At 40.0% G+C, this 18,554-nt stretch overlaps 1 protein-coding gene across 1 annotated transcript in view; it reads right to left on the reverse strand.

The window, feature by feature from the left end:
- Positions 1-171: 171 nt before the first annotated feature.
- vcana (versican a) overlaps positions 172-18,554 on the reverse strand; it is a gene marked incomplete at its 5' end in the record, with an annotated part of 43,273 nt that continues 24,890 nt past the window's right edge. Inside the window, 7 exons of the mRNA XM_084414612.1 lie at positions 172-482; positions 1,052-1,234; positions 1,451-1,595; positions 3,046-3,128; positions 3,282-3,440; positions 5,115-5,228; positions 5,680-5,793. Of these exons, the coding sequence (XP_084270738.1) occupies positions 334-482; positions 1,052-1,234; positions 1,451-1,595; positions 3,046-3,128; positions 3,282-3,440; positions 5,115-5,228; positions 5,680-5,793 (947 nt within the window). The 3' untranslated portion in view covers positions 172-333. The remainder of the gene's footprint in view (positions 483-1,051; positions 1,235-1,450; positions 1,596-3,045; positions 3,129-3,281; positions 3,441-5,114; positions 5,229-5,679; positions 5,794-18,554) is intronic.

Raw genomic sequence — 18,554 nt, forward strand, 5'->3', positions numbered from 1 at the left:
TGGATTGTGAGTTATAATGTATGAAGGCACTGCGTATTCCCAAGAAGAAGCAGAACAGATGGAGGGCAGGTCAGAGAATCTTTTTGTGTTTTCAGAGGCCAGCTGAATGTGTCCTTTATATAGTTTATAAAAAAAAACATCTCTCTTAAAAGATAAAAACAGAAAAAAAGCACTGTTTCATTCCAGTGATATTCCACTCTATGTTGAACTTATTTCAGGTCCTTTTCATAATCTTTTCTTTTAATTCTTTTTAAAATGTCCTTTTAATGTCCGTCACATGTTATCAAAATACGTTAAAATGGCCCTTACATTATGGTTGTGTCACCATAGCAACTATTGTTGTGTAAGGTTGTGTTTTACACCATGGCGATGGTGTCGTCGTAGTACATCAACTGATTTTTCTGCAGATCTCTTCTGATAACTGCGAAGGACTCCTCTGTACGTCTGATGCCGTTTTGTATATAACCTTTGGAAGTTGGAGGCTGGAAAGCAAATACAAGTACATTGAATTAGTTTTCTTTCTTTTTTTTTAAGAAAAACTAATAAGGAAGAAAATAAAATGTATTCTTCAAGGCTGCTTTAAATTGATCAAAATATACAATAAAGACTTTTACACTGTTATAAAATATTTCTATTTCAAATAAATGCTGTTCTTTTGAACTTTTTACTTAATCAAATAATCCTCAAATTTCTTAAAATCCAACTATTTCTACAACAATATTAAGCAGCTGTTTTTAACACTGATGATAATACATTTTTAAATGTATTTATTTATTTATGGACCACCAGATCAGCATATTAGAAGGAGTTCTGATGGATCATGTGACACTGAAGACTGGAGTAATGGCTGCTGAAAGTTCACCTTTGCATTACAGGAATAAATTACACTTTGAAATATATTCAAATAGAAAACTTTAATAATATTTCACAATACTAATGTTTTTACTGTATTTTTTATCAAATATGTAGCCTTGGTGAGCATAAGAGAAAACAATATTTATATTGGGATGGTTTCTTAAAAATTGACAATGGATTTTCACAGAATACTTACGACTCGTGCAGGAAATCCTAGGCAAATCCCATGAGCCGTCACCTCTGCAGCGAACGGTGGGAACGTGTCTCTGGATGAAGCCGTCCATGCACTGGTACCTGATCAGGGAGTTGATCTCATAGCGTGGGCGCAGCTGGCCAAATGTGCGGGCATTATGGACAAGAGGAGGCTGACTGCAGGACACTATTGACAACAGAGAAACCATCAGTGGAGCACTGAATCTGAAATTTTCTTTTACAATGTTAGCTGCTTTAAACCACTATAGATATGACTGTAAGATGAGAGCAGTTTTAGATTTTTCAACCACAACCACAGATAAACCTTGACTGAAAATAATCATATATCTTTACATGCCCTATTATTCTAGAAATGATCTTCATCCAGAAGCTGAAACCTCACCTGTGCCTTTCTTGCAGGTGAAGGTGAGGTGGTAGTTGCAGGGAACATCATTCCACTGGCCGTCCTCATGCCAGATCATTACCACACAATCTTCCCCTGAGGAGAAGAAACTGTCCGGCTGGTTCGGTCTCCAGTTTTCATATTGCTGTAGGGGAAGCATACAGCTAGTGATGAGAACGGCAAGGTGAGGGAGACAACAAACCTAAAGAAATTAGTTTTAGATCTTATAATAATTATATGATGTGCACTTGTGCCAGTGTTTAAAAAGTATTTGATTGTTACAGCCGCACCACTTCAAATTCAATCTGGCTCAAAAACAGCAATATACAGTACTGTTACATTAAAGTCACTGAACACAGTGTTAAAGCCTTCAAAGGCTTTCAAGCAGAGAATGTTCATACTGGAACACATAGGAGGTCATTAAAATGACAATGATACAGACACATCAGTAGGGGGCGCTGAGTACATTTACTAAACTGCAATATGGAGCTGCATTTGAAAGACATTTTAAAAACAGCCAACAGTCAAGGTAAGAGTATTTTACTATCATGGACAAACTTTATTCGCTATATTTCTCTGCATCCTCTTTTTTCTTGTCCAACTACTATATTTTCCCCCTGCACACACCACATGGTGCAGATGTGATGTCCGCAGTCATCTTTCTCAGCTGTGGACAAATGCACTGTGGACAATATACATACTGTATGTATTTCAATGTATATTGGCATTCTTCTATATCTAGGGTATCTAATTTTTAGCTGCAAAAAAAAATTATTAAAACTGCAAAGTTTGTATATTAAAAATAGCGTAGGGTAATTATATCTGATCGACGCAGGTCGGAGCTACGATCTTTCAGCAAGCCTGTGAATATTACCTTCTTCAAACACAATTCACCTAACGTCCTGCTATTATCCTCTTACAAAAGGAATGTGCGCTCCCTGCTTGGAAATTGACGTAATGCAGTTTTTGACCGTCTGGATAACTCCAATGGCACATACTTAAATTCATGAAGAAACAAACTCTTAATGGAGTAACTTTTCTGTAAACAGAATAGAAAAAGAGTAGAGCAAACTCCAGCGGATTTGTTTATAGTACCTCACTGATACCAAATGGATTGAAATGTCACCCACTCACATTCTAGGTCTGTATTATCTTTAGTGCAGCCTGTTCCAGGTGTTGCTCATCCTTCACACCTTCATTACCTGTCCACACCTGTAAGCTTCCTCTCAACTCATTTTATTTTTATCCTCCAGTCCGGAGAGGACTTCCACAGCTGAAAACTCTTATCTCATACCCCCCAGGGCTTTTTTGGCCCTTCCCCACAAAATGCTGCCATTATCTTTTGAAGTGAGAGCCCAGTCAGGACTAAACGACTGTAATTGGCCACTTTCATGTTCAATGGAGGAACACCTCTAGAACCAGGGAGCTGTTTGCATAATATGTCTTCTGTTTTCCTTTTTTTCACATCTACATATGATTGCTTAAAGTTCCCATTGTTCCCAAGAAAAAAAGTAAACTCTGTATGTTTGCATCAACACCATTCTTTCAAAACACATTTTAGAAACTAATAAGTACGTTTTGAAGAATGTTCTTACCACAACTCTACCATCTGTCCACCGGAAATCATTCTCAAACATCTTATCATTTAGACCAATCCACTGGTAGTCATGGCCGAGGCCTACAAGAGGAGAGAGAAACAAAGGTAAATTCACTAGCAAAGTATCCTTCCTCATAAATAACCAGCATTATTTTTGCATGGAAATGTAACTGAAGGCGTAAATTAGAGCTGATGATAGACAGAATGTCCATAACTTGCTTTATGCATACTCACGGTTGATGTACTGCTGCTCATCATGGGACAAAACACTAGCAAGGTGTGCCCCCTGGAGACGACATTCACGCTCTGCTGTGTCCCAGTTACGTCGATGAGGATAGTATTTGTAGCAGTGGCCCTGGAACTTGTGCCAGCCGTAGTTACATGTTTCGGTGTCTGTGGAAAAGCATGTATGCATTACTGTTGATTTACTACACATAAGATTGACATGTAGATAATGTAGAAACTGAGATAATCCTGTTGTTGCAAGTCGGAAAAAAGGTGCTTCATATTGTCTGCTGTCAATTTCTTTACCTTTGGGCTTAGACTGTAAGGCTGTTCTTATCAGTACAATAAATCAAACCTCTTTTGTTCAGTGGCACTCTTTTCAAGTGAGAATGATTTCCCACTCACACTGGACCAGAGGGAATATGATATAACTCCCTTTCATCCTCATTTTAAATTACTTACATGCCAGTTCAGCAATATCACTTAGAGCAAAAGTTACTCTCATGTGTCTATTAAATCAGGAAGCCAATTCATTTTTGCATACGAATGTCTGCAGTGCTGTGGAGAAGATTGGATGCTTTGCTCTGAGGCATTGTTTAAGAAAGATATTATAACAAAGTAAATTCTGTCAAACAAATAGCCACTGTAACCGCTTGGGAAACTCAAAGAGTTTTAAAGTAAACATATTATCAACCCAGCAAGTTATTAGTCTTGTTTCTAGATCAGCATTAAATTTGCAAATAAAGTATGGTATAATTGGCTTATGACTTGAATGACATAATTACTTAATTTTGCATAGATTGCATTCAGCAGTTTGCTGCATTTCTGCTTTCTCTGTAAACAGCTGTCTGCGCACTAACACTCTGTGGGGGCATTCACAGAGAACTCCTTTTTACAGTTTAAAACAAGAGACACTGGTCAGAGGAATTAAAAACGTGTTTTGTAAACACTGTGTCATGTGCGAGACATTGCAAAAGATGCCTGACGTGAGTGCAATGGTCAAACATGTCTTTCTAACGCATGTGCATAGAAAAGCAATGGGAAAAAAGCACAGAGGAATGCAAAAATTCGTTCTGTGTGAACGGCCCCTGAGACTGAACCACTTACATTCTGAGTCACTGCTGAATCACTGAATAGTAACAGGAGGCAGTTCCTCTACAAGAGACACTTCTTCATATCTGTGATGTTGATGCTATCTCAAGTTTAAGATAAAGAGATTGTTCAGTGTACTGTTCAGTAAGAGGGTAATGCATTCATGACGACAGTTTACAGTTGTTTTAATTCTGACAAAAGTCAGATGTGAGAGATTTTGATACGATTAGTATTTTAGTTTATGAAGCATTTTAATGTGTATAAACACTTGTAATGGTTTGACGGGGATAAAACTCTCAAGAAGGTAATCTCACTCATGTAAAGTGTAAATCAACGTCTACAGTGTAATAAGGGAAAGAGTGATGGCTGATGGTCTTAACAGCTGTGCTCAAATGATCTGTGAGAAAAGTATCCTCTTAAATAGTGGAAAGTACAGCATCACTTTGTCTGTCTGCTAGCATAAAATGGTTTTGGAACACACCCAGTTTCTTACATAAAATCTAAATCTATCAACTTTCAGAATCTACCAAACTGCGAGTCACACGCATATGTCATCTAGCAATGACCTCAAGTTCAGAGGTTCACTTGTTACATCTCCACATCAACCTCAGTGGCTACAGTAGCGTCACGCATAGTTGATCAGCAAGTTGCTGCATATCAGCAAGTTGAAAGATCTAGTATTGTGACTACATTGATTGATTACCTCTCTTAGGTATTGAACAAGTGATTATTTGATAAATATAATCTTACCTTGCTCACACAGTGCTCCTGCATAACTCGGAAGACATACACAGGTGAATGAGTTTAGGCCATCAATACATGTTCCTCCATTCCGACAAGGGTTTGTGTGACATTCATCAATGTCTAATAAATAAATAAAATTATATGATGATTAAATAATGTACTGAAGTGCAATAAGATAAGTTCAAAAAGCCAGATGATGATAAGGTAAAGATGCCCTACCAAATATTTTTGTGTAAAAATGAACTAAATCTGATTATTGACTAAGTACATTTTAAAAAATCAGTTTGAAGCAGTTTAAAAGTTGTCTAACCTTGATTCACAACAGTGTCTATGTTTCCATCCACCTATTTTTATGCTATTATAATTCAAAAAATGCGCATAAAAAACGTATGCGCTCATTTGAGTTGGATACCTTTTTTATCCAATAAGAAAATGTATGCAACTTTGGATGGAAAAATAAACAAGGCTGCAAGTAACATGCAATTTCATGTTTCGGCCACAGATGGCAACAGAGAGCCCAAAGTTATGCAGTGCACTTTTAATAAATAAATGAAATATCACTGCAGCGTACCGATTTCACAGAGTTCACCACTGTATCCAGGTGGACAGCTGCAGATCTGAGCACTGCCTATTTTTGCACAAGAACCGCCATTCAAGCAAACATCATCAGAACAGGAGTGAACACCTGCAGTAAGAGGGAAGATATAGGCATGCCATTGTGCACAGGAAAAACAAGTATATTGATATAGGTATAGAAAGTAGCATAATATAAATTATGTTACATTTCTTTTTAAAACAGTGTTTACATCCTACCTGGAATATCTACTGATTGCCCAATCATTGCGTATGCAAGGTCTGCTGCACTGCTTTCATTCTGTGACCTTGGGGGTGAGCTTTCAACCAAAGTGGCCTCAGAAACATCTTCATGAGAAGCAAATGGTGTTGCAGTCTCACTCGGAGTTGTAGGCACTGATGATGACATCTGATCTTTTGTTTCTTGAATAGGAATCTCAGTTGCAAGAGTTACAGCTTCCTCAATCTGACCAGCTGCCTCTTGTTTCCTTGAGGCAGTTTCCTTACTGACAATCTTTACATCAGTCTCAGGTGTCAGAGGTATAGGTGAGGTTGTTGCAGTGGACATAATCACTGACTGAACCTCATGAGATGATGGGATATCTGTGATAACTGAAACATCCTCTGAACTGCTTTTCAAGTCACTGGAAGTTACAGAACCATCATATTGAGGTTGTGTGGTGGTCCTGAATTCTGTGTCATTTTGTTCGGGTTGGGTTGTATGTTCCTCTTGTATGGCTCTTTCTTCTTCCAATGATTTTTCTTCACTTAAAGGAGCAGAACTTGGTTTATCAGTGACATCAAAAAGTCTTGTTGTGATGAGATGCTTATTGGATGAAACTGTGTTTACCTCCCCAGACATGGTTGGTGAGCTGGTGAGTGAAGCATCACTCTCAGTTCTTGAGACACTCTCAATATCTGGTTGCATGGTTATCTCAAAGCTTTTTTCAATGTCAAGATAAGAGATGGTCTCTGTATTCAAAACTTCTGCTTGTGTGCTTCCATCAATTTTTGTTGCACTATTCTCAGGTTTTGTAGAGATCTCAATGCCAATGTAAATCTTTGATTGTGAAATGGTCTCAAATCTAGTCTCAACTTCAGACTGTGAAGTGGACTCAAAACCAGTGTCAGCATCAGGCTGTGAGGTGGTCTCAAAGCTTGTCTCAAAATTAGGCTGTGATGTGGTCTCAAAATCAGTCGCAACATCAAGCTGTGGGGTGGTGAAGCTCATCACCCCTACAGGTTTGGTGATGTCATCAATGCTGGTCACATCTTCTGAGCTAATGTCTAAGGCAGTCTTATTCTCAATGTCTGTTTTGTTTATGAAATCTGGTATGGAGTCAACTTTGTAAGGTTCAGTTTTTGTGTCATAATCTATTACATTGTCTTTCCCTTCCTCAGAGAAAAGCGGAGTTTCTGTTTTGTCACTCAGACCTGGTATGGATGTAGATGAAGGAGACCCCACTAATGTTACTATGTCCGTAGTCATGTTAATTATTGATGCAGATATACGAGGTGTGGGAATGGTGGTTGATGGCAACGGCATATCTTCATCCGTCATAGTGTCTGTGTCGGGCTTATGTGTCACTGTCATCTCAGGCAAAGCTTGCTGATATGGATCCCCATCAGTTACTGTAATTGCTTCAGGCAAGGCGGTCACAAACCCAATATCAGCCTCCACAGATGTTGAAATTGAATCATCAGCAGCTGATGAAGGAGAGTCTGTTGAATCAGACAGTCCTGTAAACATTTCAATAGTTTGATCACCTGAGCCATCATCTGTTAAAGAAAATAATGCACCTGTGGTTTCCTCTGAAATACCAGATGTAATATCTGTGTTTGTTAATTCACTTCCCTGAATTACCTTATCAGAAGTGGGACTACTTGATACAATGTCATTTGTGAAATCAACATTTGTGATGTCTAATGTTTCCTCTGTGTCAGCTGTTAAATCATTAACATCTGTAACTGCTGTTTCAGTGTGTGTACTTGAAGTGGTTTTGGCAGGTTCAGCTATGCTAACACTTTCTAAATCCATAAGTACTGTTACTGAATCTGTGACAGACGTTTGATCTGATTCAGTGTGGAAGGATGCAGTGCTTTTTAAATCTGATACTGGAGAGACTGACTGTTCAGATTCTGTGATCTCATCTGACTGTTGAGTAGAAACATTCACACCAGAAATTGATGAGGTAGATGTTGCATCATTTCCAGTAAAGTAAATTGATTCTTCAGGTGAAACAGAATCAACATATAGAGAACTACTTGTAACAGTAATGGATGAAGTGAAATGGTGACTGGACATAGTTGTTTGAACTGGTTCATATAGGTCTGTTAGTTCACTTGAAGCTTCCACCGCTAAAGATATTGTATGAAGGGGTAGAGGTGTTGTCTTTCTTTCTAGGGCTGTTGGTGACATTGTTTCCTTTCTGGTCTTGGAAGCCTGTGTTGATAGGGTCTGAATGTTTAAAACATCCTCAGATTGGTGCTCTTCAGCTGAAACTATGTCTATGACTCTGTCTGTGGACACTTGGGATGATTTGGGGGTTAACGTGGATGTTTTCACATTATAATCTTTAGTAGACACAGTGTCTCTCGAGAAGTCGTCAGTCAGTGTCTCCTTTGTAAATTGCTTGGATTCTGTGGAGGTCTGACGATCTATTGTGTGTTCATTTACATCAGCATCAGTAGCCTCAGGAGTTTCTGTTTGTGTTGCTTGTGTTTCCTCATCTACATATGTTGAACTGCTCTGCAGGATGTCTGGGGTTGATGTTGTTTGTTGAACTATTAACTCATCTGTGGAGGTTTCAAATGGCACATGTAACTGAGGTAACTCGGTGCCATCCATTCCAGATCCTTCTGATTCTTCTGTCATAATGCTTGAGGGATGTGGCATCATGACAATTGGAGTTACTCCACCTGCTTCTTCTGTTACAATTGTAGGGGCAAAAGGTGAAGACTGCTCTAAAACAGACATAGTATCTGCATCAAGGATGATTTCATCCTTAGTGATAACATCTGGTTGGATGCTATGATCTCTCATACTCTCTGTTACAGCTGAAAACAGCATGTCTTCATCTTCCTCCTCCTCTGTGAATATTAAGACTGGGCTTGTTGGAGGGACTTGCTGATCAGCTTTGTCCTTAGAGAAGACAGATGGAGTAGGGGTGGACACAGGACCTTGAGATGTCACTAAAGAAGGCAATACAGTGTGTCTGGTTACCACATCAGAATGTGTTTCAGGAGCAGTAAAGCTAGTGGCTGTTGACTCTGAGACAGAACCACCGGAAGGTTCCTTCTCTGTCTGTGCTGTCTCTGAGACCAGAGTGAAACCTTCAGCATTTGAGCTTGAGAACACACTCTGCATTTGAGGTGTTGTGGTTTTGTGTGAAACAACTTTGTATGTACTGTATTGTCCATCTCTGACTGAGCTAAAGGATGTAATGCTGATGGTTGTTTCTTTCATTTTTGAGAGCAAAGGTGACGATGTCACAGGAGTGGTGTCATCACCTGATCCATAATCTTCTCCTCCATCCCCCTCTGTTGAGTCTTCCCCACTGCCATCCTCTGAAAGTGAAGTTGTAAATGTTACAGTTGACAGGGTGGAGCTCAGGGACGAGGGAAATTGGGATAAAGTTGACTGATGTATGAAGTCTGTACTGCCAGTGAAAGATGCAGCACTTGCGATTCCTGCTTTATCCTCAGTTTCATAAACTTCTGCCTCATCAGTTATTACAGTTAGGTCCTCATATGACTTAGTTGTTGCTGTTTTAGATATCTCATCAGTAGGATCTTCAGGTGAGGAAAATTCCTTGTCATATTCTGTGGTTAATAATGAAAACCCACTGAAGTTGATTTCTGGAGTACTTGGCTGTAAGGAACTCTTTTGTGTCTCTGAAACTGATGAAGCTTCAGATGTGCTTGACACTACTGCAACAGCTGGGGATATTTCACCACCAGAGCCAGTATCTTCATCAACTTCACTTTCAGCTGTGATTTCAATACTTTCAGTAGATGAGGATTTCACTGCTGTTTGGACTGTGCTAGACAGTAATGTTGATTCAGTTGTAAAGGATGTGGAATGGGAGGAACCAGAAAAACTCACTGGCTCTGACGTGCGGTTAGCCTCACTGATTTCAACCTTATCTGTGGCCACAGTATAATTATCATAGATTTCAGCTGTTGGACTCTCTCTGTCCTCCTCACCAGAACCCTCTTGGTGAGTGGTTTCCTGGTCATCTTCAACAATACCAGACCCATCTCTGTCTTCAAAGGTAGATGTAATGGAGCTCAAACTTTGTGTTATAGTGATGTCCCTGTCAAGTTCTGTAAAGCCAGTGTTGGTTATAAGAACTGTAGGGGAACCAGTCTGCATTTTGATGGCTGCTGATGAAACATGTATGACAGGGGACTCCCCTGATCCTTCATCATCTGTTGTGTCATCCTCTGAATCTACAGATGAGATTGTTGTGTGCTTGCTAAGGCTTTTGCTAGAGGATGGGGTAATCATTGTTCTTGTCTTGAGAGGAGCTGAAGTTGCTTTGTAACTTTCAGTGACTGTTGATGTTTGACTGTGCTTAAAATAACCAGGTGTTGTTTGGATAGCTGGAGGTACAGTGTGGCCAGATTCAACTGTTGTCACTGAAGAGTGGCTAGGTTTACTTGATCCAATTGCAGTATGACTTGATTCTGTGGTGTGACTAGTCAATTGTGTCAAATCTGTAATAGTATGAGAAGGTCTGGAAGACAATGGGGCTGTCTGGGTGGCAATAACATACTGTGTGAATCTTATACTAACAGGCTGTGTTGTTGTGTAACTTGAATCATATTCAGTTGCTAAGGAGACAATCTCTTTTTGAGATGTCATGACCTCTTGACTTGTGACTGATCTAGCTTCTCCACTCACAGTTGTTTTAACATCTATACTTTCAGTTATATTTTCTGATGGCTGCACTCCAAAATCAGAAATTGACTCAAAACCAACAACAGTTGTCTTGTCCTCTGATGGTGTAACTTGGGGAGCAATTGATTCTACAACAGCAGAAGATATTTCACCAGAGCCACCATCTTCAACCACTTCATTTTCAGAAAGGTCTCCACTGCCTTGTTCAGAAGATGAGTCTGTAACCACTGTTTGGACTGTGCTAGAAAACAATTCTGTTGTGGATGATGTGGAACGTGAAGAACTTTCATACCTCACTGGTTCTGATGTTTGGTCAGTCTCATGAATTTCTGCCTCATCAGTTGCTACAATATAATGATCATATGATTTTGTTGTCGGTGTAATCCTGTCTTCATCACTTGAAACCTCTTGTTGAACTGTTTTCTCTGAGATGGTAGAGGGAAATGTGGAGAGGGATTCTGTTTGATGTCGCTCTGTTGGCTGAATTTTTGGGATCTCTGCATGAGTTAAAGTCCACACTGAGCTTGCATTTGTCTTGTCAATAGAAGGTATTGTGGAAAGGGTTGGTGTGGCAGCTTGCTCTGTTTGCATTTTTACAGAAGCTGTATTTCTGCTGATTTCATCATCTGATTTAATTGTAATATGAAGCGATGAGCTTGTTGTGAACTCTTTACCGAATGTATGAGAGGTGTCATCTCCTGAACCATCATACTCTGAAGATGGCAAAATGGAAGCTAAACTTGACAGTGACAGAAAATCTTTGGATGTTGTCCTCTTTGGTAGCATTGTACTTTGTACAAAATGTCCAGTCTGAACATCGGAGAACAGAGTCTCTGAAACATCAGTGACAGTGGATTCGGATGGTTTTGCTGACAGCTTTTTGTCCTCCAACACAGTCGATGTTGCCTTTTGTGATGTGATATCTTGACTTGTGACTGTTCTTCTGGTTGAGACCCCAGTGCTCAATGTAAATGTATGTTCTCTACTATGTGCCTCAGTTTTCTGATCTTGTGTAACTAAAGTATCTGATGAGGTGGACACTGAGATTGTTTCTGTTCTGTCAGACGACGTTTTAGTGAGATCTTCGTCTGATTTTGTTGTAGTATGAAGTGAGGAACTGACTGACAAATCCTTGCTAAACATTTCAGAGGTGTCATCTCCTGATGCTTCAGACTCTGTTGATGGCAAGCTTGAAAAATAACTTGATGGTGACAGCAAACCTTTGACAGTTGTCATCTCTGAGGTCATTGTGACTGTACTTTCAGATAATATCTTGTCTAAATGTTCAGTCTGAGCAGAGGAGAAAAGAGTCTCTGAGACATCAATGATGATGGACTCAGATGGTTTTGATGACAGTTCTTTGTCCTCCATTACAGGCACTGTGGTTGCTGCTGTATGTGAAGTAACATCTTGACTTGTGAATGTTTGTCCCGTTGAGTGCTCAGTACTCAGTAATGTTAATGTGTGTACTGTGCTTGATGATGTAGAGTCAAGAGAGGAAACAGGTTCTCTACTATGTGTCTCAGTTGTCTGATCTTGTGTAACTAAAGTATCTGATGAGGTGGACACTGAGACTTTTTCTGTTCTGTCAGATGGCGTTTTAGTGAGATCTTCGTCTGATTTTGTTGTAGTATGAAGTGAGGAACTGGTTGACAAATCCTTGCTAAACATTTCAGAGGTGTCATCTCCTGATGCTTCAGACTCTGTTGATGGCAAGCTTGAAAAATAACTTGATGGTGACAGCAAACCTTTGGCAGTTGTCATCTCTGGGGCCATTCTGACTGTACTTTCAGATAATATCTTGTCTAAATGTTCAGTCTGAGCAGAGGAGAAAAGAGTCTCTGAGACATCAATGATGGTGGACTCAGATGGTTTTGATGACAGCTCTTTGTCCTCCATTACAGTCACTGTGGTTGCTGCTGTATGTGAAGTAACATCTTGGCTTGTGAATGTTTGTCCCGTTGAGTGCTCAGTACTCAGTGATGTTAATGTATATACTGTGCTTGATGAAGTAACGTCCAGAGAGGAAACAGGTTCTCTACTATGTGTCTCAGTTTTCTGATCTTGTCTAACTAAAGTATCTGATGAGGTGGATACTGAAATTGTTTCTGTTCTGTCAGACAGTGTTTTAGTGAGATCTTCGTCTGATTTTGTTGTAGTATGAAGTGAGGAACTGGTTGACAAATCCTTGCTGAACATTTCAGAGGTGTCATCTCCTGATGCTTCAGACTCTGTTGATAACAAGCTTAAAAGAAAACTTGACGGTGACAGCAAACCTTTGGCAGTTGTCATCTCTGAGGTCATTGTAACTGTACTTTCAGATAATGTCTTGTCTAAATGTTCAGTCTGAGCAGAGGAGAAAAGAGCCTCTGAAACAACAATGATGGTGGACTCAGATGGTTTTGCTGACAGCTCTTTGTCCTCCATTACAGTCACTATGGTTGCTGCTGTATGTGAAGTAACATCTTGGCTTGTGAATGTTTGTCCCATTGAGTGCTCAGTACTCAGTGATGTTAATGTGTGTACTGTGCTTGATGATATAGAGTCAAGAGAGGAAACAGGTTCTCTACTACGTGTCTCAGTTGTCTGATCTTGTGTAACTAAAGTATCTGATGAGGTGGACACTGAGATTGTTTCTGTTCTGTCAGACGACGTTTTAGTGAGATCTTCGTCTGATTTTGTTGTAGTATGAAGTGAGGAACTGACTGACAAATCCTTGCTAAACATTTCAGAGGTGTCATCTCCTGATGCTTCAGACTCTGTTGATGGCAAGCTTGAAAAATAACTTGATGGTGACAGCAAACCTTTGACAGTTGTCATCTCTGAGGTCATTGTGACTGTACTTTCAGATAATATCTTGTCTAAATGTTCAGTCTGAGCAGAGGAGAAAAGAGTCTCTGAGACATCAATGATGATGGACTCAGATGGTTTTGATGACAGTTCTTTGTCCTCCATTACAGGCACTGTGGTTGCTGCTGTATGTGAAGTAACATCTTGACTTGTGAATGTTTGTCCCGTTGAGTGCTCAGTACTCAGTAATGTTAATGTGTGTACTGTGCTTGATGATGTAGAGTCAAGAGAGGAAACAGGTTCTCTACTATGTGTCTCAGTTGTCTGATCTTGTGTAACTAAAGTATCTGATGAGGTGGACACTGAGACTTTTTCTGTTCTGTCAGATGGCGTTTTAGTGAGATCTTCGTCTGATTTTGTTGTAGTATGAAGTGAGGAACTGGTTGACAAATCCTTGCTAAACATTTCAGAGGTGTCATCTCCTGATGCTTCAGACTCTGTTGATGGCAAGCTTGAAAAATAACTTGATGGTGACAGCAAACCTTTGGCAGTTGTCATCTCTGGGGCCATTCTGACTGTACTTTCAGATAATATCTTGTCTAAATGTTCAGTCTGAGCAGAGGAGAAAAGAGTCTCTGAGACATCAATGATGGTGGACTCAGATGGTTTTGATGACAGCTCTTTGTCCTCCATTACAGTCACTGTGGTTGCTGCTGTATGTGAAGTAACATCTTGGCTTGTGAATGTTTGTCCCGTTGAGTGCTCAGTACTCAGTGATGTTAATGTATATACTGTGCTTGATGAAGTAACGTCCAGAGAGGAAACAGGTTCTCTACTATGTGTCTCAGTTTTCTGATCTTGTCTAACTAAAGTATCTGATGAGGTGGATACTGAAATTGTTTCTGTTCTGTCAGACAGTGTTTTAGTGAGATCTTCGTCTGATTTTGTTGTAGTATGAAGTGAGGAACTGGTTGACAAATCCTTGCTGAACATTTCAGAGGTGTCATCTCCTGATGCTTCAGACTCTGTTGATAACAAGCTTAAAAGAAAACTTGACGGTGACAGCAAACCTTTGGCAGTTGTCATCTCTGAGGTCATTGTAACTGTACTTTCAGATAATGTCTTGTCTAAATGTTCAGTCTGAGCAGAGGAGAAAAGAGCCTCTGAAACAACAATGATGGTGGACTCAGATGGTTTTGCTGACAGCTCTTTGTCCTCCATTACAGTCACTATGGTTGCTGCTGTATGTGAAGTAACATCTTGGCTTGTGAATGTTTGTCCCATTGAGTGCTCAGTACTCAGTGATGTTAATGTGTGTACTGTGCTTGATGATATAGAGTCAAGAGAGGAAACAGGTTCTCTACTACGTGTCTCAGTTGTCTGATCTTGTGTAACTAAAGTATCTGATGAGGTGGACACTGAGATTGTTTCTGTTCTGTCAGACAGCGTTTTAGTGACATCTTCGTCTGATTTTGTTGTAGTATGAAGTGAGGAACTGGTTGACAAATCCTTGCTAAACATTTCAGAGGTGTCATCTCCTGATGCTTCAGACTCTGTTGATGGCAAGCTTGAAAAATAACTTGATGGTGACAGCAAACCTTTGTCAGTTGTCATCTCTGGGGTCATTCTGACTGTACTTTCAGATAATATCTTGTCTAAATGTTCAGTCTGAGCAGAGGAGAAAAGAGTCTCTGAGACATCAATGATGGTGGACTCAGATGGTTTTGATGACAGCTCTTTGTCCTCCATAACAGTCACTGTGATTGCTGCTGTATGTGAAGTAACATCTTGACTTGTGAATGTTTGTCCCGTTGAGTGCTCAGTACTCAGTGATGTTAATGTATGTACTGTGCTTGATGAAGTAACGTCAAGAGAGGAAACAGGTTCTCTACTATGTGTCTCAGTTTTCTGATCTTGTGTAACTAAAGTATCTGATGAGGTGGACACTGAGACTTTTTCTGTTCTGTCAGATGGCGTTTTAGTGAGATCTTCGTCTGATTTTGTTGTAGTATGAAGTGAGGAACTGGTTGACAAATCCTTGCTAAACATTTCAGAGGTGTCATCTCCTGATGCTTCAGACTCTGTTGATGGCAAGCTTGAAAAATAACTTGATGGTGACAGCAAACCTTTGGCAGTTGTCATCTCCGGGGTCATTCTAACTGTACTTTCAGATAATATCTTGTCTAAATGTTTAGTCTGAGCAGAGGAGAAAAGAGTCTCTGAGACATCAATGATGGTGGACTCAGATGGTTTTGATGACAGCTCTTTGTCCTCCATTACAGTCACTGTGGTTGTTGCTGTATGTGAAGTAACATATTGACTTGTGAATGTTTGTCCCGTTGAGTGCTCAGTACTCAGTGATGTTAATGTATGTACTGTGCTTGATGAAGTAACGCCAAGAGAGGAAACAGGTTCTCTACTATGTGTCTCAGTTTTCTGATCTTGTGTAACTAAAGTATCTGATGAGGAGGACACTGAGATTGTTTCTGTTCTGTCAGACAGTGTTTTAGTGAGATCTTCGTCTGATTTTGTTGTAGTATGAAGTGAGGAACTGGTTGACAAATCCTTGCTAAACATTTCAGAGGTGTCATCTCCTGATGCTTCAGACTCTGTTGATGGCAAGCTTAAAAGAAAACTTGACGGTGACAGCAAACCTTTGGCAGTTGTCATTTCTGAGGTCATTGTGACTGTACTTTCAGATAATGTCTTGTCTAAATGTTCAGTCTGAGCAGAGGAGAAAAGAGTCTCTGAGACATCAATGATGGTGGACTCAGATGGTTTTGCTGACAGCTCTTTGTCCTCCATAACAGTCACTGTGGTTGCTGCTGTATGTGAAGTAACATCTTGGCTTGTGAATGTTTGTCCCGTTGAGTGCTCAGTACTCAGTGATGTTAATGTGTGTACTGTGCTTGATGATGTAGAGTCAAGAGAGGAAACAGGTTCTCTACTATGTGTCTCAGTTGTCTGATCTTGTGTATCTAAAGTATCTGATGAGGTGGACACTGAGACTTTTTCTGTTCTGTCAGATGGCGTTTTAGTGAGATCTTCGTCTGATTTTGTTGTAGTATGAAGTGAGGAACTGGTTGACAAATCCTTGCTAAACATTTCAGAGGTGTCATCTCCTGATGCTTCAGACTCTGTTGATGGCAAGCTTGAAAAATAACTTGATGGTGACAGCAAACCTTTGGCAGTTGTCATCTCTGGGGCCATTCTGACTGTACTTTCAGATAATATCTTGTCTAAATGTTCAGTCTGAGCAGAAGAGAAAAGAGTCTCTGAGACATCAATGATGGTGGACTCAGATGGTTTTGATGACAGCTCTTTGTCCTCCATAACAGTCACTGTGGTTGTTGCTGTATGTGAAGTAACATCTTGACTTGTGAATGTTTGTCCCGTTGAGTGCTCTGTACTCAGTGATGTTAATGTGTGTACTGTGCTTGATGAAGTAACGTCAAGAGAGGAAACAGGTTTTCTACTATGTGTCTCAGTTTTCTGATCTTGTGTAACTAAAGTATTTGATGAGGTGGATACTGAGATTGTTTCTGTTCTGTCAGACAGTGTTTTAGTGAGATCTTCGTCTGATTTTGTTGTAGTATGAAGTGAGGAACTGGTTGACAAATCCTTGCTAAACATTTCAGAGGTGTCATCTCCTGATGCTTCAGACTCTGTTGATAGCAAGCTTAAAAGAAAACTTGACGGTGACAGCAAACCTTTGGCAATTGTCATCTCTGAGGTCATTGTAACTGTACTTTCAGATAATGTCTTGTCTAAATGTTCAGTCTGAGCAGAGGAGAAAAGAGCCTCTGAAACATCAATGATGGTGGACTCAGATGGTTTTGCTGACAGCTCTTTGTCCTCCATTACAGTCACTGTGGTTGCTGCTGTATGTGAAGTAACATCTTGGCTTGTGAATGTTTGTCCCGTTGAGTGCTCAGTACTTAGTGATGTTAATGTGTGTACTGTGCTTGATGATGTAGAGTCAAGAGAGGAAACAGGTTCTCTACTATGTGTCTCAGTTGTCTGATCTTGTGTAACTAAAGTATCTGATGAGGTGGACACTGAGATTGTTTCTGATCTGTCAGACGGCGTTTTAGTGAGATCTTCTTCTGATTTTGTTGTAGTATAAAGTGAGGAACTGGTTGACAAATCCTTGCTAAACATTTCAGAGGTGTCATCTCCTGATGCTTCAGACTCTGTTGATAGCAAGCTTAAAAGAAAACTTGACGGTGACAGCAAACCTTTGGCAATTGTCATCTCTGAGGTCATTGTAACTGTACTTTCAGATAATGTCTTGTCTAAATGTTCAGTCTGAGCAGAGGAGAAAAGAGCCTCTGAAACATCAATGATGGTGGACTCAGATGGTTTTGCTGACAGCTCTTTGTCCTCCATTACAGTCACTGTGGTTGCTGCTGTATGTGAAGTAACATCTTGGCTTGTGAATGTTTGTCCCGTTGAGTGCTCAGTACTTAGTGATGTTAATGTGTGTACTGTTCTTGATGATGTAGAGTCAAGAGAGGAAACAGGTTCTCTACTATGTGTCTCAGTTGTCTGATCTTGTGTAACTAAAGTATCTGATGAGGTGGACACTGAGATTGTTTCTGATCTGTCAGACGGCGTTTTAGTGAGATCTTCTTCTGATTTTGTTGTAGTATAAAGTGAGGAACTGGTTGACAAATCCTTGCTAAACATTTCAGAGGTGTCATCTCCTGATGCTTCAGACTCTGTTGATGGTAAGCTTGAAAAATAACTTGATGGTGACAGCAAACCTTTGGCAGTTGTCATCTCTGGGGTCATTCTAACTGTACTTTCAGATAATATCTTGTCTAAATGTTCAGTCTGAGCAGAGGAGAAAAGAGTCTCTGAGACATCAATGATGGTGGACTCAGATGGTTTTGCTGACAGCTCTTTGTCCTCCATAACAGTCACTGTGGTTGCTGCTGTATGTGAAGTAACATCTTGGCTTGTGAATGTCTGTCCCGTTGGGTGCTCAGTACTCAGTGATGTTAATGTGTGTACTGTGCTTGATGATGTAGAGTCAAGAGAGGAAACAGGTTCTCTACTATGTGTCTCAGTTGTCTGATCTTGTGTAACTAAAGTATCTGATGAGGTGGACACTGAGATTGTTTCTGTTCTGTTAGACGGCGTTTTAGTGAGATCTTCGTCTGATTTTGTTGTAGTAT

The sequence above is a fragment of the Rutilus rutilus genome, assembly GCF_951802725.1.
Source record: "Rutilus rutilus genome assembly, chromosome: 7".
Taxonomy (NCBI): Eukaryota; Metazoa; Chordata; class Actinopteri; order Cypriniformes; family Leuciscidae; genus Rutilus; species Rutilus rutilus.